This window comes from Peromyscus maniculatus, chromosome 23 (assembly GCF_049852395.1).
Source record: "Peromyscus maniculatus bairdii isolate BWxNUB_F1_BW_parent chromosome 23, HU_Pman_BW_mat_3.1, whole genome shotgun sequence".
Lineage (NCBI taxonomy): Eukaryota > Metazoa > Chordata > Mammalia > Rodentia > Cricetidae > Peromyscus > Peromyscus maniculatus.
In genome coordinates, this window is record NC_134874.1 from 13813534 (window position 1) to 13839015 (window position 25482).

The 25482-nt window shown below is 51.5% G+C and overlaps 1 protein-coding gene across 1 annotated transcript; it reads left to right on the forward strand.

Annotated features, from left to right (window-relative positions):
• Positions 1-274: 274 nt before the first annotated feature.
• Positions 275-16329, forward strand: Ppp1cc (protein phosphatase 1 catalytic subunit gamma). Its single transcript, XM_076561020.1, has 8 exons — positions 275-462; positions 9731-9862; positions 10566-10796; positions 12971-13075; positions 13822-14045; positions 14240-14374; positions 15104-15164; positions 16039-16329. The coding sequence occupies exons 1-8, from the start codon at positions 408-410 to the stop codon at positions 16107-16109; spliced, it is 1014 nt and encodes a 337-aa protein (XP_076417135.1). The 5' UTR covers positions 275-407; the 3' UTR covers positions 16110-16329.
• Positions 16330-25482: the final 9153 nt, after the last annotated feature.

The window sequence follows — 25482 nt, forward strand, 5'->3', positions numbered from 1 at the left end:
CCCGGCCCCGCCCCCGCCCCGCGCGCCCTTATGGGCCCGTAAAGAAGTCCCGGCCGGGCCGCTGCACTCCCGCGCGCGCATCCGTGCGCCGCCCGAGGCTGGCCTGACGAGTCGGCGGCCATCTTGTTCTTCTCGTGGTTCCAGTGGCGAGAGGAGGAGGAGGAGGAGGAGGAGGAGGAGGAGGAAGCCGGGAGCCGGGGGCGGCTGGGGGGGGGGTGGACCCGCCGCGGCTGCTGCTGCTGCTGCTGCTACCGCTACCACCACCGCTACCGCCGCCGCCGCCGCCCGCCACCACCACCACCACCACCGCTCGTGGGGCTCGCGGCGTGAGGAAGGAGGGGGACGTGTGAGGCCCGGGCGCGAGCCGGCGGCGGCGCCGCTGCGGGAGGGCCGGCGGCGGGACGGCGATGGCGGATATCGATAAACTGAACATCGACAGCATCATCCAACGGCTGCTGGAAGGTGAGCGGCGCGGGGGCGGCCGGCGGGCGGGCGGGCGGGCAGGGGCCGGCGGGAGGGCGGGCGGGCAGGGACCGGTCCCTCTCGGAAGCCTCTCGCTGGGGTCTGGGGTGCGCACACAACCAGCGCCTCCGGGGTCTGGGGACTCCCGTCCTTTTTTATTTTATTTTATTTTATTTTATTTTATTTTATTCCCCTTCCCTGCGCCCTTGCTTTCCCATTCTCATCCTCCCGAGTGTGCAAGGGACCCATCCGTGTGACTTGGCGGGGCGACGTCCCGGGGCGATGATGAGAGCCCATCTCCTGCATTCTCCTTCCTCTACCCCCCACCCCCCCTAAAAAAAGAAAAAAAAAGCGATCCTCCCTCCGGCTCTCTTTCCCCTTGACCGTGCATCCTCTGCACACGGACCCAGCCCCGGGCCCGGGTGACCGTGTGGCCTCCCTGCTCATCATCAGATTGTTGGCCTGAGGATAGAGGGGGGGCACGCTGCTGCAATTTCAGCGAGCGCCCTGCCAGGTAGGTAGGTAGGTGTGCTGGTCGCCTGGGAAGTGCCTCGCAGGGGGAAACTTCAAAGACCTCGCTGGACCAAGGACGCAGTGAACAACAGTCAGGGTTTCCAAACCACCGCCACCATCCCCCCTCCCCCCCGGTAGCCAGGATCTAGAGAGAATCTGCTGCCCGCCGCTGTTCACTCCGTGAGAGCGCAGGGCATGCCCAGTGGCTGAGGGAAGGTTAGGAAATAAAGCTTTGCCTTATGGTCCGACCTCAGACGGGCTTGGGTGGGCTGGGTGGGGGGGGACACGCTGCAGTGGGCTCCTAGTTGTGAGAGATGAAAATTTTACATTGGACACTCGGGATCCCGCTCCCCCACACATTGCCGAGCTAATGCCGAGGTGTTCCGAGCCCCCCTTTTTGATTGGGGCTCTTAATGTTAACTAGCCGGCTTTCACTGCTTCCGCCTAAAATACTGTTGGGAGCGTAACGCAGAGGGCTGGAGAGCGGCCACATAGTTCTGCTGGTAGATGTTTTCCAATAAGTCATTGAAGGAAAAGTAAAAAAGGCCTGTCTTTTAAAAAATGTGTGCATTTTCTCCCTTTAATACTGTTTTGTTTAGATAGGGTCTCTTTTGTTTTTGGTTTTAATGAGACACTGTCTCTCCGGTCCTGGCTGTCCTGGAAGCTCTCGATGTGTAGGTCAGGCTAGTCTCAAACTCGCAGATCCATCTGCCTCCCCTTCCTGAGTGCTCGGATAAAAGGCGCATATCACCATACCCCCTAGATAAAGCCTCTCGGAGCCGGAACTGGCCCTGAACTCCTTGATCCTTCTGCCTCCCCAGTACTCGAGTTTATAAGCCACCAAGCCTGGTTTATGAAGTGCTGGGGATTGAACCCAAGGCTTCTTACATGCTGAGTAAGCTCTCCACCGTGACCTGGGCTGCATCCCCACCCAGCTTTTGATTATCTTTTTTTTTTTAGTGTTTACAACCTTGCTGAAAGTTCTGGCAGTCAAGTTTGCTGATCTTTTGTTTTAGAATTTATTTACTTATTTTTTTCGTGTGGGATGTGTGTGGGATTTGTGTGAGGACACGCAGGGCACAGGTGGGCATTAGAGGACATTTGGGGGTAGTTGGTCCCTATCTTTGTGTACATTCTGGAGCTCCAACGTAGGTCAGGCTTGCCTCACCAGTTTCCCTTTCTCCCCCTTTAAAAAGAAGTTTGTTTTTAGATTGTACATTTAAAGTTTAGTCTACATGTGTGTGTATGTGCACTGAATGCATGCCTATGCCCAGAGAGCTCAGAAAGGGACCTTGAGGCCTCTGGAACTGGAGTTCCAGATGGTTGTGAGCTGGAAATGGAACCAGGATTGTCCCCAAAGAGCAGCAAGTACCCTTAGCTGCTGAACCACCACTTCAGCCTCCCCCAGCACTTTTCTTTTTTTCAGGGGGGGGGGGCGGTTCAAGACAGGGTTTCTCTGTGTAGCCCAGGCTGGCCTTGAACTCAGAGGTCCGCCTGCCTCTGCCCCCAGTGCTGGGATTAAAGGTGGGCACCACCACTCTTTGTCCCCTATAGTTTCTTGACAGTTATTTTTAAAATTTTGAGACTGAGTATCACTACAAAGCAAAGGCTAGACTGAAATTCAGAGATCTGCCTGCCTCTGCCTCCTCAGTGTTGGAATTCAAGACCGTACCACTGTGTCCAGGCCGGTTTTTTATTTTCTCTTGAACTTAATAGCGTAAGGTACTGTATTTAATTGCATTGAGAATAAGCTAGCTACACAGTGTGTGTTTCTTCTTATTTCTGTCCATGAACTTAACAGAAACCACAGCCATCTGTTGAGGACGTGTGCACTTCTCCTTTAGAGAGTGTGGCATTGTGCTCTCTGTGACACCCTCGTCTCTAAACACTTAAGTAGTTCTCAGACTGTAGAGACGGCTCAGGCCTTAACCCTGAAGACCTGATTGGATCCCTGGGACCCCCACGGATGGAGAGGAGAGCCAGACTCCTGGAGGTGTCCCAGCTCCCCACAAATGCTCCTGGCAGGTGTGTGCTTCCACACGTGCACACATAATAGAAGTGCTTTTTTAAAAGTTTAATTCTGAAAGGGAGAGGTAAAGATTTGTAACTTAAGCCATTTTTTTCTCATTGATAATTGATCTTTTGTAGTCGGGGACATCTTGCTACCCCAACACTCTGGAGTCTGAGGCATGAAAAGCCAGACATTCTAGTCCAGGCTCTGTTGGTTAGCAAGGTGTTTCTCATTAGTGGAACCCTTCCCAAGAAATTCCAAACTTGAGGGCTGTATGAACTAGTTGAGAAGGGGTTCTTTAATAATAAAAGGTGACATTTGGTGTGGTGTCACACACCTTTAATCCCAGAACTGTGGGCTGGAAGGCCAGCCTGATCCACACAGCAAATTTCACACCAGCCAGCTACACATAGTGAGACCCTGTCTCACAAAGACAAGGGCTGGAGAGATGGCTAAGGACATACATTACTCTTTCAGAGGATCCAGCCTCAGTTCCCAGCACACACACAAGACTGCTCAATGCCTACCACAGCTTTAGGGGATCAGACACCTGGTTTCTGATGGCACACACATACATGTATGTATTTAAGCTGGGCATGGTGACACACACCTTTAATTCCAACCCTGGGAAGCAGAGGCAGTGGATCTCTGAGTTCAAGGCCAGCCGAATTTACAAAATAAGTTTCAGGCCACCGATGGCTCAATAGTGACATGGTATAGACCTATAGTCCCCTGGCACTTAGATGGAGTCAGGAGGTCAAGACTAGCCTCTGCTACATAATGAGTTTGTTAGAGGCCAGCTTGGACTACAGAGACCCTGTCCAAAAAAGAAAAGAAAAAAGAAAGAAAAACACCAAACCAACAGGAAATTGGGTTTGGATCAGAAGCACAGTAGCTTTGCGGCACTCTGAAGTGCAGTAGCTTTTCCTGAGCCCAGTTCCCTGTGTGGTCAGCCACTCTGGTGGAAGGTCTGTGTGGCGCTCCTTAGCACGTTCTGATGTTGGCACATTGCTAGCCCCATACTCAAGCAGAAGAGATTTAAATAGAATATAGGCTAGCTGTGTTTGCACTTGATCTCTTGCTCTGTTGTTTTGGTTTAAAAAAAAGGGGGGGGGGTGGAGTTGGGGTGCTTTCTTCATGAATCCCCCAGTGTTTTTCTTGATTGAGTACCAAGTGATTGCAAGTAGTAAGTGATTGTAATTGCTTCACATCTTGGTGTTCCTGTAAAGGAAGGTCATTGTCAGGGTGCATTAATATAGAGTGCTTCCCACTTCTCATCTCTGAAGACAAGTCTGAAGTCCTGAAAGTCTCGGTGGCTTCTCAGTGCTTCTGCTCTAGAGGTTCCAGAAGGCTGTAGCTAAGGTCCTGTACAAAAGATAAGTGAAGACCGTGAGCTTGATGCAGATCTTCAAACTGAGCAGAGTGCACAAGCAAGATCATTTTAACAAGGACATCCTGGCTTAAAGCTCTGCTCTCCGGTATGGACAGGTGTGTGTCCCCATACTTCACCTGGAAGGCAAGGCAGGACTCCCTCGTGATCTGCAGGTGCTTTGGGGTCTGTTTAAAACCCCACTTTGGCAGATGGCTCCCAGAGCCCCTTTGCTTGGGGGAGGTGGGGCAGCAGGGCAGTCCTAGGCTTTCATTGACTTATGCTAGGGTTGCTGGAAACCCCACAGGCCCCTTAAAGTAAGGCAGATCCCATTTTTTTGAGCTGGAATTCTGGTCTGTCTCCCCCCCCCCCCCCCCCACACACACACACACACAGGGTTTCCTTGTGTATCTCTGGCTGTCCTGGAACTTGCTCTGTAGACCAGGCTGGCCTCAAACTCACAGAGCCTTGTGCCACCACCACCCAGTGAGATGTCTTTCTAACAATTTCTAAAATACTATGAAGGTAAAAACATTTTATGTTTTAAACAGGGTCTTACTGTGTCGGTCAGGCTGACCTTGGACTCACAGATCTGCCTGGTCCTGCCTCCCGAGTGCTGGGCTGACTGCTGCCTGAGGAGGCCTGTCTTCAGACAGAAAGGGCTGCTGACTTGGTCCTTTTGGGCTGCTCTTGGTTTCCCATGGCCTGGGCTGGCCTGGACACTTCTGTGTAGATGAAAATGACCTTAAGTTTCTGATTCTCGGTACCAAGTCCAGTTTTAATGCAGGGGTGGACCCGGGGCTTGGTGCACTATGGGCAAGGGTTCCACCAAACCTGTGGAGAAGGCTTTTCTAGCCCCAGTTATTCAGTGTCCTCCACCTCCTCCTGTAATTTCCTTTGCTTGTTGCTAGGCTGTGGAAAGTTACTGCTGTCTAGAGATGCTAGGGCTTCAAATAACCATCATCAGCATCGGTTGATCTCGGGGTTTATCAGCTCCGGTTGAGCTTTGTGTTGGCAGTGGGGGTTTTGGTGAAACTTCTGTGATATACAGATGTTATACTGATGTTAGTGATGTTCGCTCTGGTAAGTAGTTTCTACAGAACAGCCTTTGCCGACAGCTACCAGCATTCCTAAATGCCTCACTGGGAGGGGCAGGCAGACACAGCAGCAGTGAGCTAGAGCACACCAAGCTAGGCAGACAGTAGGTCCCCCGACTTAGCTTCGGGAAGAGTCATTCTCCTTGGGGACACAGAACTAAAGCAGATCTTGCTGACTCGGCAGCTTTTAGAACATACTCAGTGCTCACTAGGAATGCCTGGCAAAGCCCATTTTGAAGCGTGTAGTCCTGTGCATATTGTGATTTGGGGAGCTTTTCAAGGTGGGGTTTCTCTGTAAATCGTGCTGGCCTTGGACTGCCTGCCTGTGCCTCCCAAGTGCTGGGATTAAAGGTGTGTCTCATGTTTTCCTTTGAAGGTTTTAAGTCAGCAGGAAAGATGGGTGAGACGTCCTCCTACATCAGGTGTCCCAATGAGCAGGCCAACCAGACTGACCATTGAGGCTGGTTCGCAACCATGTGTTGCCAGCAGTTCAGAAAGTGTGTGTTCTTGGAGCAGGGAGTGGCTTCTCCAGAAGTCTGGGCAGTCCTGGAAGGAGAGCAGTTGTTACCAGCTGTGGGAGGTGCTGCGGCAGTGGGTGGCTTTAGTTTGTTTTCCCTTGACTTACCTAGATGGGGTTAAACTCTGAGGCCATGTGTAATGTGCACTGGTTTTCAGATAGAAATCTGTTAGGAGATATGCATCTGATCTTTACATCAGAAGGAACAATACTCAACTCCTGTCCCATTCTGGCGGGGTGGGGGTAGGGGAGAGGAAAAGAAGGTAGAGGGAGTGAGGCTTCAGGAGAATTGTGAATTTCAGGGTTAGCCTGGGCTACATGGTAAGATCCTGTGTCAAGAATAACTGGTTGTGGTGGTATATATATCTTTAATTCCAGCATTGCAGAGGCAGACACAGAGAGATCTGAGTTCAAGATTGGCCAGGGCTACATAGTAAGACCTTGTCTCAAAAATCTTAAAAGAGAGAAAGAGAGCTCATAAACTGTCTGAAGGTGGCGGTGGATGCTTTCGCAACCAAGGAATATTAGCAACATCTGACTTTGTCTGGTAGAATCCTGTAACAAAGCAAGCCTGAGGGCTGTACCAGGAGAAGCCAGATAATGGAGATCCTCATCAAAGACACAAGAATGGGTCACTCATTCACAAGTGTGGAGCTCCACTGAAGAAAATTCCTATTGAAACCAGAAGCTTCCAGGAGTTTCCTCCTAACCAAAAATAAGTCTCCTGCTGGGCAGCCTGCCCAGATTTGTGCTCAGTAAGGCAGAGATCCCACCGTCTCTGCCCTGAGTGCTGCTGGTCTTGTCTGTGGCTCTGGTGGCGAAGGAAAGCTTTTGTGCTTGCCTGTTAACTCCGGCCCTCTCTCAAAGACTATTGCTGGACTGCTTCCGTCTCAAAATTGACCATGCCCGCCATATGTGCTAGCCAAGACTACACCAACACAGAAGGGACCGGTGACGGTGGACAGTGGGCAAGGGGCTGGCTGTGGAAGCCTGGGGACCTGAGTTCAGTCCCCGGGACTCCATGAAAGGGTGGAGGAGAGAGAGAACCAGCTCGACACATCTGTCCTCTGAGTCACACTCACACTCACCAGAATAAAATTGGGGGGGCGGGGCGGGGCGGGGGAAGATGGCTCAGTGTAAAGATTGTGTAGAAACGAGACCTGTTTGGCCCCACCAGAATCTACTTTTTTGGTTGTTTGTTTGGTTTGGTTTTTCGAGACAGGGTTTCTGTGTGTAGTTTTCGTGCCTTTCCTGGCTTTCGCTCTGTAAGCCAGGCTGGCCTCGAACTCACAGAGATCCGCCTGTCTCTGCCTCCCGAGTACTGGGATTAAAGGCGTGCGCCACCACTGCCCGACCCAGAATCTACTTTTTAAGGTTTCTGTTAGCCTAGTACGTGGGGAGGCAGAGACAGGATTCTTGAGTCCTTCAGTAGAGCCAAAAGTAAGGTAGAGAGTAAAGAAGGAAGGACCCCTGATGGCCTCAGTCAACTCCCAGCCCACGTTTTTTTGTCCTGAGTCCATCTCTTTTGGGGTGGGGCGAAGCTGTGCATGGGTCCACTCCCATGGGTTTGTTTTGTTTCTCTCCCTGCTTGGAGAGCTCACCCTTTCCTCATCTTTCCTTGCTTATTTGAAAAAACGGATGCTGCTCTGTGCACCATTCCATTTCTGATCAACTTGTTCCTTCAGAGGAGCGGGGGTGTCTGCAGCTCAGGCTGAAGGCCAGCTGCCCCGAGGCTCCGTTTTCCGGGCAGAGGTGCAGCCTTGAGTGGACTCCGCGCTACATAGCAGGCCTCTTCCGGAGTGTCTGCTCTATTGCAGACCCAAAGCTACATAAGCCTTAGACTTTGTGCTGTTACTCAGCTCTCAGGCCAGATGATTTTATGACTGGAAGACAAAGCCCACAACTGAACAGGATTTAATAAGCTAGTGAGATCATTCAGGGTTAGGGTTCTGCTAAAAAGAAACCCGTTGATGCTGGCTTATGGTGGACAGGTGCAGCCTTAAATGGGCTACTTAGCCTGCCTGAGGAACTCAAGGTCCTGCTTCATAGTCTTCTGGACCAAAAGGCAGAGACTCAGATTCCAGCCCACGGAGGGGATCAGGCCCCTGGGCCAACCAGACGTGCAGCAGGCGGGCCTGTGGCAGCCTTACCATGAACTGGAGAGTTCAGATCCTTGGCAGGTGAAGCTCTTTCTTCAGTCCACGTGACTGTCACGTGCGCTCTTGTCACCGGAACCCCCACAGCGTCTCCACTGCTGTTACACTTGCCTCCTGCGGCAAGGGCAGAGCTCAGGAGTCACTGTGACTGATCCTGGCCCAGGGCGGTTTTGGATGTCTGGGAAGAGACCTTTCTCTCAGCGGGTGCTGACATTTCTCATTGTGTGCAAGTTTATAGTGTGCACGCCAAAGTAAACATGGGGAGCGTGTGGCATATTTTGGATATGGATACCAGAGGACAACCTCAGGGTTTATCGCATCATTCGTTCAAGATAACCCCTCCCCCATAGGATCTTTCACTGGCTCACCAATTAGATTAGGTGGCTGCTACTGGTTGGCTGCCCAGTCCCAGAGCTGCCTGTTTCTACCTCTGCAGCACTGAAATTGTGGGTGTGGGCCATCAGGCTTGGCTTTTCTGTGAGGTTTGGGGCTCAAACCTGTCCTCAAGCATTGCTTGCAAGGCAGGCTTTTTTACTGACAGGGCCATCTACCTTCTTCCTAGCTTCTAGTGCATTCTTTATAAATTATTTTGTGTGTGTGGTGGTTTTGCCTGCGTGTGTTTGGGCACTGAGTACTTGTCTAGTGCCCTCGGAGGCCGGGAGATGGTGTTGGATCCCCTAGAGCTGGAGTTACAGACAGTTATAAACTTCCAGGTGGGTGCTGGGAATCGAACCTGAGCTCTCTGCAAGAGCAGCCAGTGCTCTGAACCACTGAACTCTGCAGCCGCTACTATGGCTGCAATGAAATGCAAACTACAAATTAAAATGAAATGCAACTGACACTCAGACCTCGTAAATTAGAGACCATGGCATTGCACCCGACCCTGAGAAAGTAGCGATGGGTAGATGATTCTGGACATTTCTGTTCCGTCAGGCTGCTCTGAGGACAGACTAGTGACATGACATGACAGGTGACCTTTCTCACTGCAGAAAACTAGAGAGGCTTGGGAGTAGAAGGCACTGTCATGGTGTCTTGAATGTGGCACAGGGTAGGAGTGTGTTCAGGGGATGGCACTCTGACACATCAGATCCGGGCCCAGCCAGGGTGACATTGGGACTACGCTAAAGGATTCCAGTTGAGACCATCTAGGCCAGCCAACTAATATCTGACAGGTGTTTAATTAACATTAAAAGGAAAATTATATCACACCACTCCCCCCCTTATCAAATTAAGTTTTGGTTTGGTTTGATTTTGGTTTTTCACGACAGGGTTTCACTGTGTGGCCCTGGCTGTCTTGGAACTAACTCCCTTTGTAGTCCAGGCTGGTGGGGATCAAAGGTGTGCGCCACCAAGCCCAGCCTGGTTTTTAAGATTCTTTTTATTTTAACGCATGTGGACTGTGCATTTGAGTGTGGATGCCAGCCAAGGCCAGAGACCTCTCTGGCCCCACAGATCTGGAGTTACGGGTAGTGATGAATTGCCTGCCGTGGGTAAAGGGACTGGAACTTGGGTCCTCGACAAGAACAATAGGGGCTCTTGGCCCCGAGGGCTGAGAATGAGATGTTTCTGTGTGAAGCTGTGTCCTGACTGCCGTTCTCTCCACAGTGAGGGGGTCCAAGCCAGGCAAGAATGTCCAGCTACAGGAGAACGAGATCCGAGGACTCTGCTTGAAGTCTCGGGAGATCTTCCTCAGTCAGCCTATCCTCCTAGAACTTGAAGCACCACTCAAGATATGTGGTGAGTGTGGCCGTCGCTCAGCTGACCCTCGGTTGTGGCACCTTGATGGCCCTTAATGTTGAGTGAGATTGTAGCTGTTGAGGAAGTTTTGAGTTTTAAAGTTGTTCTCTGAAGGATTATGGGTACTGCGGGGGGGGGGGGGGGGGGGAGGTGTGTGTGGCCCGGTCTAGTTTACCTCACTGCTGTATAGAGCAGGTGCAGGGTCATCCTGTAAAGCTGGGCAGTCGGGGTGGGTAGGGGATGCATCTCTGACTCTGGATAAACCATGTGTGTTTAGAGTGAGCCGCCATTGGCTTTGCTATGGCAGCAGTTAAAGATTGTGGCTGCGGCTGGTGCTTGGCTGCTAGTGTTGTGAGGGGCCAGGCTAACTGGCCACGCAGAAGGAAGTGCTGACACAGGACCCTGAAACTGAGCCCAGGTCTGAGAGGGACCCACAGGACTTGGCAGGAAGCTTCCTAAGACAAGATGCTCTTTACTCTTTACCACAGATAAATTAATTAGTGTGTCTGGGGGGGGCTCTGGACATGTCAATTTGCTTACTATGGTCACTTGGACTAAATATGCTACAAGGTTGGGAATTAGTGTTGGCTGTGAACTTGTTAGAGGCCATTGTCATGTGATGGATGTTTAGGGGGTCTTGCCAAGGTTTTGTCAGTGAGCTGATGGCTGTGCAGACGGTAACACTGAGAGTTCTTGTCTCCAGGTGACATCCACGGGCAGTACTACGATTTGCTCCGGCTGTTTGAATATGGTGGCTTCCCGCCAGAAAGCAACTATTTGTTTCTCGGGGACTATGTGGACAGAGGCAAGCAGTCACTGGAGACGATCTGCCTCTTGCTGGCCTACAAAATCAAGTATCCGGAGAACTTTTTCCTTCTCCGGGGGAACCATGAGTGTGCCAGCATCAATAGGATCTACGGCTTTTACGATGAATGTAAGTACTTGTGAGTCAAGGACAAGGGCTTGAAGGGCTGTGGTGGCAGAAGCTGGTGAGAGCGGAGCTGCCCGCCTCCCTTACCCTGGTCTTGGGGAGTGCTGCCTGAACGCAGGTGCTGATGGGATTGATGTGAAGAGCCCCCTGACTGTGATGGCACACAAAGCTTTGTTCTCAGTGCAGCTCTGAGACTGTCCACATGATTCCGCTTTCACGGCTCCACTTAGATTGGTTCTGTCGAGCGCCTGTGGAAAGCATATGAGTCAGTGGCCTGTGAATTGAGAGCTGGGCCACAGCCGCAGGTGATGCTCTGCTCTGTTGCTGGCTTGACCTGCTAAGGGCAGTGTGGGGAAGTGGGGCTTGCCGTGAAACAGTTGGTTTTGAAATGTATGTTATGTTCTTTAAGCATACATCTTTAAGCATGTATTTAGGAAAGGAGCATTAACTTTGTCTGAAATATGCTTAATGGAGAAAGAAATACTGTAAAAACTACATTTTGTGGGCCTGAAGAGATGGCTTAGCAGTTAAGAGCACTGTCTGCTCTTCCAGAGGACCCGGGTTCAATTCCCACCACCCAGGTGGCAGCTCACAACTGTCTGTAACTCCAGTTCCAGTGGATCAAACCCCCTCACACAGACATACATGCGAGCAAAGCACCAGTGCATGTAAAATACAAATAAAGAAGTTTTTGGTTTTTTGTTTGTGTATTCGATGTGGAGGGTGAGGAGGAATGGAGGAGGTCAGAGTTTGTGGAGTCGGTTGTCTCTACCCTTTCTTGGGTTCCAGGCTTCCACAATGAGCATCTTACCCCTAGCCATCACACTGGCTCTCCATTTTACCTTAAAGTAATATTTTGTGTATTTTCTGGTCCATTTTGGGTTATCTTACTTTGAGTTTTTCTGGAATATTCTTACTGAATAGCTCATGCTGGCCTCAGCCTTGTGGCTCCTGCTCCAGCTTCCTGACTGGGGGTCCTTCAGATGACCACCCCACCCAGCTCTGCATTGTCTAGTGAGGCTGCACTTTAAGTTGGTCGTTGACAAATAAGATGCTTCCAGAGCCTTGAAAAGAACTGGTGTGGGAAACCGGGCAGTGGTGGCGCACGCCTTTAATCCCAGCACTCGGGAGGCAGAGGCAGGAGGATCTTTGTGAGTTCGAGGCCAGCCTGGGCTACAGAGTGAGTTCCAGGAAAGGCGCAAAGCTACACAGAGAAACCCTGTCTTGAAAAAAAAAAAAAAAAAACAGAACTGGTGTGGGAAAAGGAGACTGGTTTGGTGGAGGGTTTGGATTGTTTCACACAAACAGAATGTCAGTTTTGAGCCTTTGGTTGCACTGTCCTTCGGGCTGGAGTGGCAGGTGCTTAAGGGAGTCTCGTGGCTGAGCGCTTGTGAATGTGTCTCTCTCTCACACACACACACACACACACACACACACACACACACACACACACACACACACAGCGTTTGTAGTGAAGTCCTGTGGGCTGTGGAGGGCTGGCCATGTGTCCTAGAAAGCTGCAGGCAGCTTGGGCACTCCTTCCAGGTGAGACTCTCCAAGAAGTGGGTGTAGGCCGTAGCTGTCCCTGTGTGCCATAAAAAAGGCAGTCTTAGTGTGGGGACAATACAAACATGGTACTTGTGTGGCATGGCCCCGGAGGCAGGGGCTCCCCAGCCTTGCAGTCCTTAGCCAATTGAGAGAATCAATCGGGTAGTTGCTGACTAAGGCGTCACTCAGAAGGATGCTGAAGGGCAAATGGAGGTGGGCCCAGAACCCTTATTCTTGCTTCTCCGGGGAGTTCTGAGTGCACCCATCCCCAGAGTCCCTAGACCTCCTTCCAAATAGGGGTTGGGGTTCTGTCTGGTTGTCTGGTTGGGGTGAGTGCTGGAGCTCAGCCCTGTAGGGAGAGTGACGCACGTGAGGATGTGGTGGCTGTCTTGAGAGTTGAGTTCCCTCTAGGTGAAGGCAGACAGAGCAGCCCAGGCTTTAGGAGAATGGCTGCTGCCCACGAGTTGTGGCGCTCTGAGGTGCCCCTGTCTAGAACTGTGTGGGATGTGTTGTTGCCTCTGATGGGCCAGCTCCAGGGGTCCTGCCCCAGCCTCCTGGGGCTGCAGGGCCTCTTGATGCAGGCGTGTTTCAGGTATTGAACAGTGAGCTGACCTTCTGCATTCTCACAGGCAAAAGAAGATACAACATTAAGCTGTGGAAAACGTTCACAGACTGTTTTAACTGCTTACCGATAGCAGCCATCGTGGATGAGAAGATATTCTGCTGTCATGGAGGTACGTGGCTGCCTTCACCCAAGTAGCTTGCACCCCTTCTGAAAGGTAGACTGGGCATGATGGCCTCCGCAGGCCACTGTGGTGCATGCTTTAGGGCTCGCCCGTGGTGACACAGCCAGTGTCGTTTGGGTCAAGTGTGAGGGAAGGTTGAGAGTAGAGCGTGTTTTTAATGCCAAACGAGCCCTAGTGCGTCTGCTCGGCTGTGTGTTTGCCTGGACCCTTCTGCCTGGGGCTCCTTCCAGAAGCGGGTTAGCTCTGCTCCGCGGCCTGCTGTGTGTGAGGTCGACAGAAACTGCAGAGATGGGGGGTTTGGGGTGACAGTGGGAATGAGGCAACTGTCAAAACATAAGACCTGCATTAAGGACAGTCTCGGCTCTGCCCTCATGGATGGGTACATGCAGTCACAGACTGTCGTGGCTCTTCATGTCCATTTGTGGTCTGGACAGCAGAGGCTCTGGAGCCCTGTCCCTGGGCCCGCCTTTCTGTGCTGATGGTGCACCACCTGGTGTGTCCACCGGGCTGCCCTCGGTTGGGAGGGAGGCCTGTGGAGTCTGGTCACCGGGTGCTGACTCACCAGTGCGGCAGATTTCGGGCATACTATTTGGTGGCGGGTTTTTGTTGCATTGTTTTCACCAAAACCAACTAAACGAAAGAGCCCCGGGTTTGCCTGCAGCAGCGTTTGGCAGCAGTCTCTATGGGCGGGAGAGCTGCCGGCGTGCTTCATGTTCTGTCCTCTCCCTTGATAGGTTTATCACCAGATCTTCAATCTATGGAGCAGATTCGGCGAATTATGAGACCAACTGATGTACCAGATCAAGGTCTTCTTTGTGATCTTTTGTGGTCTGACCCCGATAAAGATGTCTTAGGCTGGGGTGAAAATGACAGAGGAGTGTCCTTCACATTTGGTGCAGAAGTGGTTGCAAAATTTCTCCATAAGCATGATTTGGATCTTATATGTAGAGCCCATCAGGTATTGATTTTGAATTTTACATGTACACTTAGAGCATGTGTGTGAGCAGATTCTCCTTGTTGATTTTGGTGGGTAGGTATGGCTTGCCACACAGTGTGCCTCTGGGGAGAGCGAGCGGCAGGAGGCCGAGCTCAGTGGGGGCGAGGGCGTGGCTGGAGCTGGCGGCCGCTCACACCGACACCGTCTCCCCGCAGGTGGTTGAGGATGGGTATGAGTTTTTCGCAAAGAGGCAGTTGGTCACTCTGTTCTCTGCACCCAACTACTGCGGCGAGTTCGACAATGCCGGTGCCATGATGAGTGTGGATGAGACCCTCATGTGCTCATTCCAGGTGAGGCCGCGTGGCCGACTTCAGGGCAGCCAGTCTTGCGGTTGTTTCTGTTTGTCCATGGGGTGACATGTGGGGCCTTCCCCAGTGTTGAACTTGGTGTAGTTGAATTCTTGAAGTAGGTGAAAGCACCGGGTTGCATCATCACTTTACAGTTAGTGCTTTTGGGGAAGGGGTGGCTTTTTTGAAACAGTCTTTGTAGCCCTGGCTGGCCCAGGACTCCATGTGTAGGCCAGGCTGGTCTCTAACTTAACAGAGCTCCACCTGCCTCTGCCTCCTGTGTGCTGGGGTTAAAGGCGTGCGCCACCACCACATGGGGCTCCTTTTCTGTAACATCATCTCTGGCTCTTGGGCTGTTTCTCACATTTGCTCTGTGTGGTAGGCGTGATCCATTTCAAGTGTAGCCATGGAAGTCCTGAGGCAGCCCTCAGCATCCCCAGAGACTGCAAACGCCTGTGCCTTCCACAAAACTCCCCAAGGTCATGGGAGCTCTCTAGACTTTCTCATTTTACCCAGACAGGAACTTTTTTGCCAAGTCACATATTTTGGCAGTATGTCATGCATGTCTCCACCACAGTACTCATGCACTGGTAGCTCTGAGGGTGACGTGCTGGAGGGGTTTCTGAATGTGGGGTGGGGGTGGTGTTAGGCAGGAACTTCGAGTGAAAGATATGAAAAGACTTGAGACCCCGAGTGCATTTCCTAAGGTGCCTGGTGTCTTCATCTTCGCAGATTTTAAAGCCTGCAGAGAAAAAGAAGCCCAACGCCACGAGACCCGTCACACCGCCAAGGGGTATGATCACAAAGCAAGCAAAGAAATAGATGTCACTGACACTGCCTAGCTGGGACTTGTAACATAGCGTACATAACCCTCCTTTTTAAACTGTAATGTGTGCTGGTCAGCCTGCCGGGGGCCTGCTGGCCTCCTCCATTTTGGTTACCGCTGGCACTTGCTGGTTATAGCAGCGAGTGAGAGGCACTTCATTCTCAAGAAAGCCTTTTTGTTTTTAACCTGTTCCTTTGCAGACAACTGATGATGGTGTTAAGCTGCACACCTCGGCAGTTTAGCCTGTCCGAGGAGGAAGTGTACAATTGATCTTTTTTTAATTTAGTACAAATCATGAATAATGTCAATGCTTGTTTTCTTTAGGAGATAAAGAAAGCCCTAGGGTGCGTGAGTCTGTACGTGTAATTGTCATAACTGCATTCTGTTGATACGAACCACTGTGAACCATTTTTAAGTTTGTTTGAAAGGGGACTGCTCTTCCTGTCTTGTCATGTACAATAGTGTCGGCGGCAGCGGCCGGCCGCAGGAGTCCCTGCCGCCCGCCCGCCCGCCCGCCCCACTGCCCAGACTGTCTGAAGCACACACCCCCACCACCCCCCCCACCGCCCCCCAATGACGATTAAAGCCATTCTTTCCATGTTTGTGACTCCTTCCTGAAGCCAAAGGTTCTGTTGGACTGTATTGGCACACCTTGGACACGAGGTGGCCAGGGCATCGAGGCTGCGTGCACAGGCCGCCTCCTCCGTGGGGACGCAGAAGCAAGTTGTTTTTATTTTAAATAGCAGTAGTGATGTAGTGCTGGGTAAGCTCTTAGTGATGGAAGTTAATGACACTTTGTACCGTTCCCAGATAGTCTATTCACTGAGTAATCTTTTCACAGTTGGATCAGGCCTGAACCCGTCCATTCAGAAAGCTTCAAATTATAGAAACAACACTGTCCTATACGAGTGACCGATAGCGCTTTCTTTGGCTACATTCTTTATTCTGCGGTGACGCTGAGGCTTATAAATCAAAAGGAACTAACTTGCCGTCCACCCGTTTATACAGAACTCACAGTATCTATGACTTTTTTAAACTACGACCTGTTAAAATGAATCTGTTTCCACAGATGCCCGTGTACAATGCCATGTGCTGAGAATGACTTCAGACTTATTAAATGCAAGCTTGTTAATCTGTCCGTGTCTGTCTGTCTGGCGGCGGCCCCTCTGAGTCCTCTTCTCTTTCCTTATTCGGTCAGTTTGGGTCGGGGTGGGCTGTGGTGGGGCCTGGCTCTGCCATGTAGCCTGGAAGAGGGAGGAGGGCCGCCCTGCAGAGCAGGTGAGTTTCTCACTGTCGTGAGCTCCACTGTCCTTTCTGGAAGTTCTTTCTCTCCCGGTTCTAGGGAAGGAATGCTGTGTGTGTTAAGCCAGATGCTTTGATTGAAGCTGGGTCCCTGTTGCTTGGGGACAACCTCTGGTAGTGGGGGAGGACCAGAGATGAGGGCTGGCCCTGGTGCTTTTCTGTTGCCCACCCACCCACCCCTGCACACTTTGGCTTTGTTGAGCTTGATCCTAATGTTCTGCAAACTCTTCTGAGCCATTGATTAGGTCAGAGGCAGTTCAGGGGCATCGGGCTGGGCCTTCTGACATAGGACCCTGAGCAGAGAAAAGAAACGTGAACTTGCTACAGGGTGACACTCTTGAGGCTTTCCCCGTTTATCTGCATACACCCTGGTAACCCAGAGAGAGTCCTGCCCCTCTCAACTCCAGCTGGGGGAGTGGCTGCCTGGCCTTGACTGGCCTGTTGAAGAAGCCGCAGTTGTGAATGTTCAGGCATCCCTGCTGAGTAACACCTCCCGGACCAGTATCCACTGTTCCTGACACCATCCAGAAAGGGAGCACAGAGGGAAGTCACAGTTCCCCTCGGTGGTGGAGTTGTGAACTCACAGCCTCTGCTGCAGCTGGTTTGGGCAGTCTGCCATACTGCTCTATACAGTATGCCATAGACACAGAGCACACCTGTGTGGAGAAACCTGGGGCCAGGGACAATTGCTAATCCAGGAGGGGAGGGCTGGCTTTAGACTTCGGGGAGGAAGCAGAGGCCCCTGTGCCCTAGTAGGGGCCGGCCAGGCAGCCGAGAGAAGCCAAGGGTAAGCTGAGTATCATGGGCTCGGCAAGGGGCTGAGGCAGGGGAAACTGGGGAGACAAGTATGAGGACTGTACAGATGGATTGGTAGGGAAAAGGCAAGATGGGCCTTCTGAGGACAGAGATGGGATGTTGAGAAGACGGAGTTCAGGGGTAGAGACCAGCGGTTGGGTCCAGACCACCACGGGTCAGTCCCTGTCACCCATGTTGGGATGCACAGCTGCCCTTAGCTCAGGTTCTAGGATTCCAACGCCCTCTTCTGGCCTCTGTGATCCCCTACACACAAGACACATAGCTAAATTTTTTATTTTTGACTGAAAAAGGCTCAAGTTGGCTTAGGATGCTGGTGGTTCATTTAGAAAATAGTTTTCTACTGGAAGGACCAACCAATTGGTGTATGTTTGGGGGGGGGTGATGACTTTGAGGAATGGGGCTGAGTTCCGTTCTGCATGTCAGGTGTGTGGTCTAGGCAGACACCAGCCCAGACCGGCTTCCTGCCCCAGGCTGACAACAGCTGGAATATTCCCTGGCAGGATTAACTCACAGAAAACTGGAGGCATGACCACACAGAACAAGCAATCAGGCACCATCAGCCAGAGCAACAGCAAAGACTCAAAAGATTCAAGTCAGTGATGTGGGTTAGGGGAAGCAGACAAGCAAAAGCCACTTTCCCGAAGTTCCCTAGGAAGGATGCTTCCTGGAATGCTGTCTCGTGCATGCCTGACCACAGGTTCCTCTGTCCCTTCAGAAGAGCACACCCACAGGCGTGGTGTGTATACCGAGTTCTGAGTGGTTGCAAATATAGGTAGGTGTTTTCCCATGAGAGAATTCAGTTTTTGTCAGTTAAAGTACAGATATGTGATGGGTTCACTGAAACCTTCAACAGTTTAATGATCCAAAAGTCAGAAGGGCTGGGGAGATCCAGGTAAAGTGGCTGTACAAGTGTGGACCCCCAGCAGGACCCCCAGAAACCCTTGTAAGAAAAGGCTGGTGTAGTGGCGTGTGCTTGTGGTCCCAACAGGGCAGGACAGGTCCTGGACGGCCTGCCCTCACTGGTGAGGTTGATGCCAAGGGGAGGCCCTGTCAAAAAGGAGAAAAAAAGTCATGGCACCTGACCAGCACCTGAGGAATGACCCCCAAGACAGACAGACACGCATGCCCACCTGTGCTTGTACACACAAAAATGTTATGGGATGAGGTTTGCAAGGATTTAATGAACTACTAACCCACACATTCAAGAAGTTTTAGCTTGAGCTAAATGAGATCTTAGATGGGGCTGAAGAGGTGGCTCGGCAGTTAAAACTGTCAGGTACTCGGGAGGCAGAGCCAGGCGGATCTCTGTGAGTTCGAGGCCAGCCTGGGCTACAGAGTGAGTTCCAAGACAGGCACCAAAGCTACACAAAGAAACCCTGTCTCGAAAAACAAACAATAAAAATAAAAAAGTTTTAACATGTATATTTTAATCCGAACACTTAGGAGACCGGTAGCTCTCTGAGTTCAAGGTCTACATAACAGTTCCAAACTAACCAGAGCTTCATAGAGAGACCCTGTCTTTAAGAACAAAAAAGAAATTAAGAGGACTGGGGCTGGGGAGACGGCTCCGCAGTTAAGGCCACTTGCTGTTCTTGCAGAGGACACAAGTTCATTTTCCAATACCTATGTCAGGTGTCTCAACGACCTATCACATCAGTTCCAGAGAGGGTCTGATGCCCTCTTGCGGCCTCTGGGCACCAGCATGCATGTAAATATACGCACAAACCAACATGCACGAAGTACATTATAATCTTAACATAAAAGATTTTGCCAAATCTTTAATCCCACCCAGCGCTTGGGAGGTGGAGGCAGGCAGATCTCCATGAGTTCTAAGTCACCCTGGTCTATGCATTGAGTTCCAGGCCAGCCAGGGATGCACAGTGAGATCCCGTTTCAAATGCCAGAAGATACTTTTTCAAGATAAAAGGCCTGTAGAATATTGGAAGTGGCTCTGTGGAAATAGCCAGGTGCTTCTGGGAATAGCCTGGAGGTATCATGGAGAGCTTAATGTCCAGGAGTTGAGAAAGGTGAACGTTCCCCGAGGTGGACAGTCCCCTCCATGTTGGGATGGAGCACAGAGGAAGTTTGCTGTCCACCCCACCTACCACAGGAACTACTGACGAGACTAAGAAAATTTCCGCTGCCCGATGTCAAATGGGAAAAGCCTGGGACCCTAACACAGAAGGTAGCATGGATTTTTGAGGTAACTAAAACCTCAGATTCACCCTAGTACCTAAAACCAGTTCCCTGACTTAGGACCTCATACGTGTGTGGTGTGTGTTGTGTGTGTGTGTGTGTGTGTGTGTGTGTGTGTGTGTGTGTGTGTGTGTGTGTGTGTGTGTGTAATATGTGGGTGCACAGGTGGCATGTGGAGGTCAGAGGACCATCCGTGTTGGTCTCCTGTTCATTGCTGCATACTATTCATCCATCTCTGCATAGGAGCAAACCCTCCACCCACTGAACCACACTCTCAGTCCACCTGTGTACCCCGGGTTAGCCTGGAGCTCACATCAGGCTTGCCTTGGACATGTGATCCTCCTGTCTCTGCACCCCTCCCCCCCGCCCCGTCCAAGTTTGAAGGCATGTGACATGTTCCTGGGGACAGGTACTAATTTTAATACTCACTTGGCCAAGATGTAATTGGGAGGCAATTCAAGGTACCATTTAAGAACACTTTCTCCTTTTCCGCCGTCATCCAATTAACACAGTGGCAGATACTGTGTACCCAGTGAGGACCAGCCCACACACCAGTTGTTCAGGGCTCAGGATCCAGTGAACCAATCATTATGCTCTTGGGCAGCCTGGTGGCTTGGCCTTCCCAGCCATTTCTATTACCACGCATATGTGGTAGGGACAGCGGGTGGGCTAGAGGGGCTCCTCCAGGCCCTGGCAGTGAACTTGCCATCTGCTGCCTTCAGCCGTCAGCTCCTTGGCACTTGGGAGGAATCAGATTCCGAGTCCGAACCCCAAGTCACTTCCTGCCGAGCATGGAGTTCCCTTACTCCCCCTCACAGCTTCCTTCTGGTCCCCGGTGCCAACATTGGAGATTAAGAGAGAGCTGGAGTTTGACAGGCTGTGGACTCCATCCGTCTCCCGGGTGGAGGGATTCGGAGCTGGGCAGTGTGATAAGATGCGGGCTCCACCATCCGCTGGGTGGGTGGATGTAGCTGGGAGCCTGGCTGGATAGGTCTCGGGTCTGTTGGATGTCTCCGGTTTGTGCGTATGTGTATCTTAACTCTATGTCCGCACATGTGCAGGGGGTGGTCTAGTATTTTATACATTGCTCTGTTTTATCTTTGAAGGATTTTTTTTTAAAGAATTTTCATCATTCCCAAGTATGTTTATATGGGGTGGAGTTGTGGGCACATGAATGCAGGTGCCTAGGAGACCAGAGGCGTTGGGTCCTCTGGAGCTGGAGTTACAGGTGGTTGGGAACCCCTCAACACAGATGCACATCCTCCATTTTTCCCTTGTTTATCAGACGTGGTCTACAGCCAGCTAACTCCACAGACAGCCAATATGGCAGAATTCTGGGCACTTCTGACCTCCTCTCACAAGTTTACCAAGGACAGCATGTGAGCCACTGCCCTCGGCTCCCAGCCCCCTTCACTGTGGCCAGGGGTTCCTCCTCAGCCTGCAGCACTGTGGGGTGTGAGTCCGACTCCCCTCTCGTGGCTGTTAAGTGGGAGAATGTGTTTTTCCTTCTCCATCATTTTCCTCTCCACTCTTTTGTTTGTTTTTCGAGACAGGGTGTCTCTGTGTAGCTTTGGTGCCTGTCCTGGATCTCACTCTGTAGACCAGGCTGGCCTCGAACTCACAAAGATCCGCCTACCTCTGCCTCCCGAGTGCTGGGATTAAAGACATGCGCCTTCATGGCACCAATGTTGTAAAATGGCGTGCGAGAGGCCAGGGGGACATGGCAGAAAGTTACCGTGGAAGCAGTGCACCCTCATGGAAAGTTTTATTATTAAAGGGGGAGGGAGCGAGGAGGGAGGGAGAGAGAGAGAGAGCATGAAGGTGCACACCTGATGAGGATGGGGGGGGAGGGTTTTTTCCTCTTAAAGGGGGCTTTACATAAGATGACATCAGGACGCTAGCTGGGTCCCCAAGGGGCAGTTCAGAATGCCAACCACCCCCACCCAGCTTCCTCTCCACTTTTTGATGTGACATTCTGTCTGACTCCGCTTAGCCATTGCCCAGACATTTTTAAAGTGTTAATTCATTTGTGTGCGCACATACCACAGCACACATGTAGAGGTCAGAGGACAACTTGGCAGGAGTCAGTTCTCTCCTTCCACCAGGTGGGTCCCGGGGATCGAACTCAGGTCGTCAGGCTTCACTGCAGGCCCCTTTACCTGCTGAGCCATTTCGCCAGCCCTCTTTCCCACCATAGCCTCAACTGCTTTCCGGGACTCCGGTGATTTCACCAGGCTAGTGAGATGCCTACAGCATTCAGCACTGTCATGATTTGGGGCTTAAAAACACAGCAGCTTCCATAAATGTCCCACCTTCGATCACGCCTGGGCTCCCTCTCCTGTCCCGACACCAGAGTAGAATCTGAAGCGGACGCTTCCAAAGGCGCCAAGCACAGAGCCTCTATGCTTTTACCTCTTCCTCCTAAGTTTTGGAACTGGCCTGTGGATTTGGGATGGCTGAAGAGATGGCTCTTCAGTTCCTGAGAGTACTGGCTGCTCTTCCAGAGGACCCAGGTTCGATTCCCAGCACCCACATGGCCGCTCACAACCATCTGTTAACTCCTGTTCTAGGGGATCTGATGCCCTCTTCTGGCCTCCATGGGCACTGCACACATATGGTGCACTACATACACTCAGCTAGAACACACACATAAAATAAAAACAAGTCTTTAAAAACATGACCTTTGGGGGCTGGTACTGGAGATGGAACCACTAAGGGACAGCCTAGCCTTCTTTTTGCTTTTTGCAACAGGGTCACACTAAGTTGCCCAGGCTGGCTTTGAACTTGAGATCTCCTTGCCTTTACCTCCCAATGATCTGGATGACAGGCCTGGCTAGAAACAGGTTCTTCATCGCTCAGCATTTCTGCTGTTGTTATTTATTTATTTATTTATTTATTTATTCGTTTGTTTATTATTTATTTATTTGGCTTTTTTGAGACAGGGTTTCTCTGTGTAGCCCTGGCTGTCCTGGAACTCACTCTGTAGACCAGGCTGGTCTTGAACTCACAGAGATCCGCCTGCCTCTGCCTCCTGAGTGCTGGGATTAAAGGTGTGCGCCACCACCACAACCCGGCGAGAGTTTCTTATGCATTTGTATCCCACTCCAGAAAGTGAAGCTTCTATAATAAAAAGACTGTCAAGACTTACAGAATCCGCCGGGCGGTGGTGGCACACGCCTTTAATCCCAGCACTCGAGAGGCAGAGCCAGGCGGATCTCTGTGAGTTCGAGGCCAGCCTGGGCTACCAAGTGAGCTCCAGGAAAGGTGCAAAGCTACGCAGAGAAACCCTGTCTTGAAAAAAATAAAAAAATAAAAAAGACTTACAGAGTCCATAGGGGCTGGGGATGTAGCTCAGCTGGGAGAGTACTTGCCTAGTATACATGGGGCCCTGGGTTCGATTCCTAGCACTGAATAAACTAGTTCACCCCTGTAACAGCAGCATTCAGGAGGTGGAGGGAAAAGAGTTAGAAGTTCAAGAATGGACCAGTGAGATGGCTTGTCACCAACCTGAGTGACGATGAGCCTGATGACCTGAATTTGACCCACAGGAACCTACATGGAAGAAGAGAACAGTCTCCTGAAAGTGATCTTCTGTCCTCCACATATGGTGGAACCTTCTTCTCCCTCCTGGCCAGGCCAGGCCATGCCATGCCAAGGACGGTCATTTCCACCAGTGACCAGCAGGTGGAATAAGGCAGAGCTGCTGGTTGCCAGTGTGGACTCTGCCCAGTGTGATACCCTGTCTGGAAGACCCCAAGGAGACTCAGGGCCCAACCAGTCCTGGCACATGGCTCCCCTCCCTCTAGAGGCCCTTCTTCTAGCTTCCAGAGCCCTGGGCTTTCCCTTCTACCTCTGCCTCCTCTCTGTCCCCGGCCGCTCCTTTGTCTTCTCCACCAGGCTCAGCCCCTGGTGAGCTCCCAGCCCATATCTGCAAGACCTCCTGTACACCAAGGATGCTCACACACCTTGGCCGAGCTCCAGACCTGGACCAACTGCCCAAGCAGGATGTGGTGGCACATGCCTATAATCCCAGCACTTGGGAGATAAAGGGTAGAAGGATCAAGAGTTCAAGGACAGCCTCAAGTACTTAGTAAGTTTGAGGCTGGGCTACATGTAATACCTCCACAACAGCAATAGAAATAGCAGAGCGTAGTTCAGTTGGCAAACGCTGGCCATGAAAACAGGAGGACCTGAGTTCAATCCCCAGCAGCCGAATGAAATAATCCAGGCATGGCGGTTCATGTTTGTGATCTCAGCGCTGGGGAGGCAGAGACAGGTGGAAGCCTGAGCCTAATCGGTGAACTCCAGGCCCATGAGGGACTCTTCCTCAAAAAACAGTGTAGATGACTCTTGAGGAACAATACCCAAGGTTGGAGTCTCTTCTCCATTTCACACACACACACACACACTGCCTGCCTGACACCTGCCCACTGGCTGTTCAGATCATAGGATTGCACAGGTAAGCCACCCCTCACAGCCCTTCACAGCCCCTCACAGCCCCTCCGGACTCCCCATGTCATGCATGCCACTGCTGAGCATACCGCCCTGTCTCCCCTCCACAGCCAGCCCCCAGCTGCCATCCAGCTGCTCTCTCCACACCCCTCTTCCTGCCCATCTCCCCACAGGTCATCATCGTCGACCTGCACTTGTGATCTTTACCTTCCAGGAACCCCGATCCACCAAGCAACCAGAGCCAGCGTTGATGTTTTGGTTTAGAATTTAAAATTTGTATTTATTTGTATATGTGGTGAGTGTGTAGGGATAGGGGTGTGCCTCAGCGCGTGTGCGTGTGCGTGTGCGTGTGCGTGTGTGTGTGTGTGTGTGTGTGTGTGTGTGTGTGTGTGTGAAGTTAGAGGACAACTTGTAGGAATTCCAGAGTTCAAACTCAGGCCGTCAGGCTTGGCAGCAAGCTCCTTTATCCACTGAACCATTTCACCTGCCCCAACCAGACATTTTATTTATTATTTTTTCTTTTTGGTTTTTCCAAGACAGGGTTTCTCTGTGTAGCTTTGCACCTTTCCTGAATCTCGCTCTGTAGACCAGGCTGGCCTCGAACTCACAAAGACCCGCCTGCCTCTGCCTCCTGAGTGCTGGGATTAAAGAGGTGTGCCACCATACTTGACTTTTTTTTTTTTTTTTTTGGACAGGGTCTCAGACTGTAGTCCTTCTGACCTGGAAATCTCTGTGTATTCTAGGCCAGCCATGAACTGACCATCCCCCTGTGTCAGTGTTCTCAGGGTTAGGGCGGTAAGCACGTCCCGTCACCACTGGCTCGTGTTCTGTCTGTCTTACCACACACATCACAATCGAACTGTGTCCCTCCCTGCTTCAAAGGTCCATGACTTCTTGGTTCGTCAGTCACCCTGGGTCCCCTTTGGTCTTAACCTAGCCTTTACCCACCTCAGGCCCTTTGCGACTGCTTCTTCCTCTGCTCCAAAGGTTCTCCCTCATCTCAGGTGGGTTTCGCCTCATTTCCAGTAGCACTGAAATGTCACTTCCCTGAGAGCCCTCTCTTTTTTTTTTTTTTTTTTGTTTTTTGTTTTTTGTTTTTTGTTTTTTGAGACAGGGTTTCTCTGTGTAGCTTTGTGCCTTTCCTGGATCTCGCTCTGTAGACCAGGCTGGCCTCGAACTCACAGAGATCCGACTGGCTCTGCCTCCCGAGTGCTGGGATTAAAGGCGTGCACCACCACCGCCCGGCGAGAGCCCTCTCCTGACCTCCGTGCCTCGACGGTCCTCATCTCCATCCCCACCTCTGCCACGCTCTGCCATGAGCTCCCCGCATCCTTCCTTTTTCAAGGCTTTTGCTGTGTCTCTCTGTACAGAGCAGGCTTGATGCAGACACGTGGTACCCACTGGCCTCCGCTGTTTTGACACTCAGAGACTATTTGTTGAAAGATCGCTTGCCCAGCTAGCATGGGCAGGATGGAGGCCGGATTGAGCCCCACCCAGGCCTCCCTGAGGCCAACTGCTG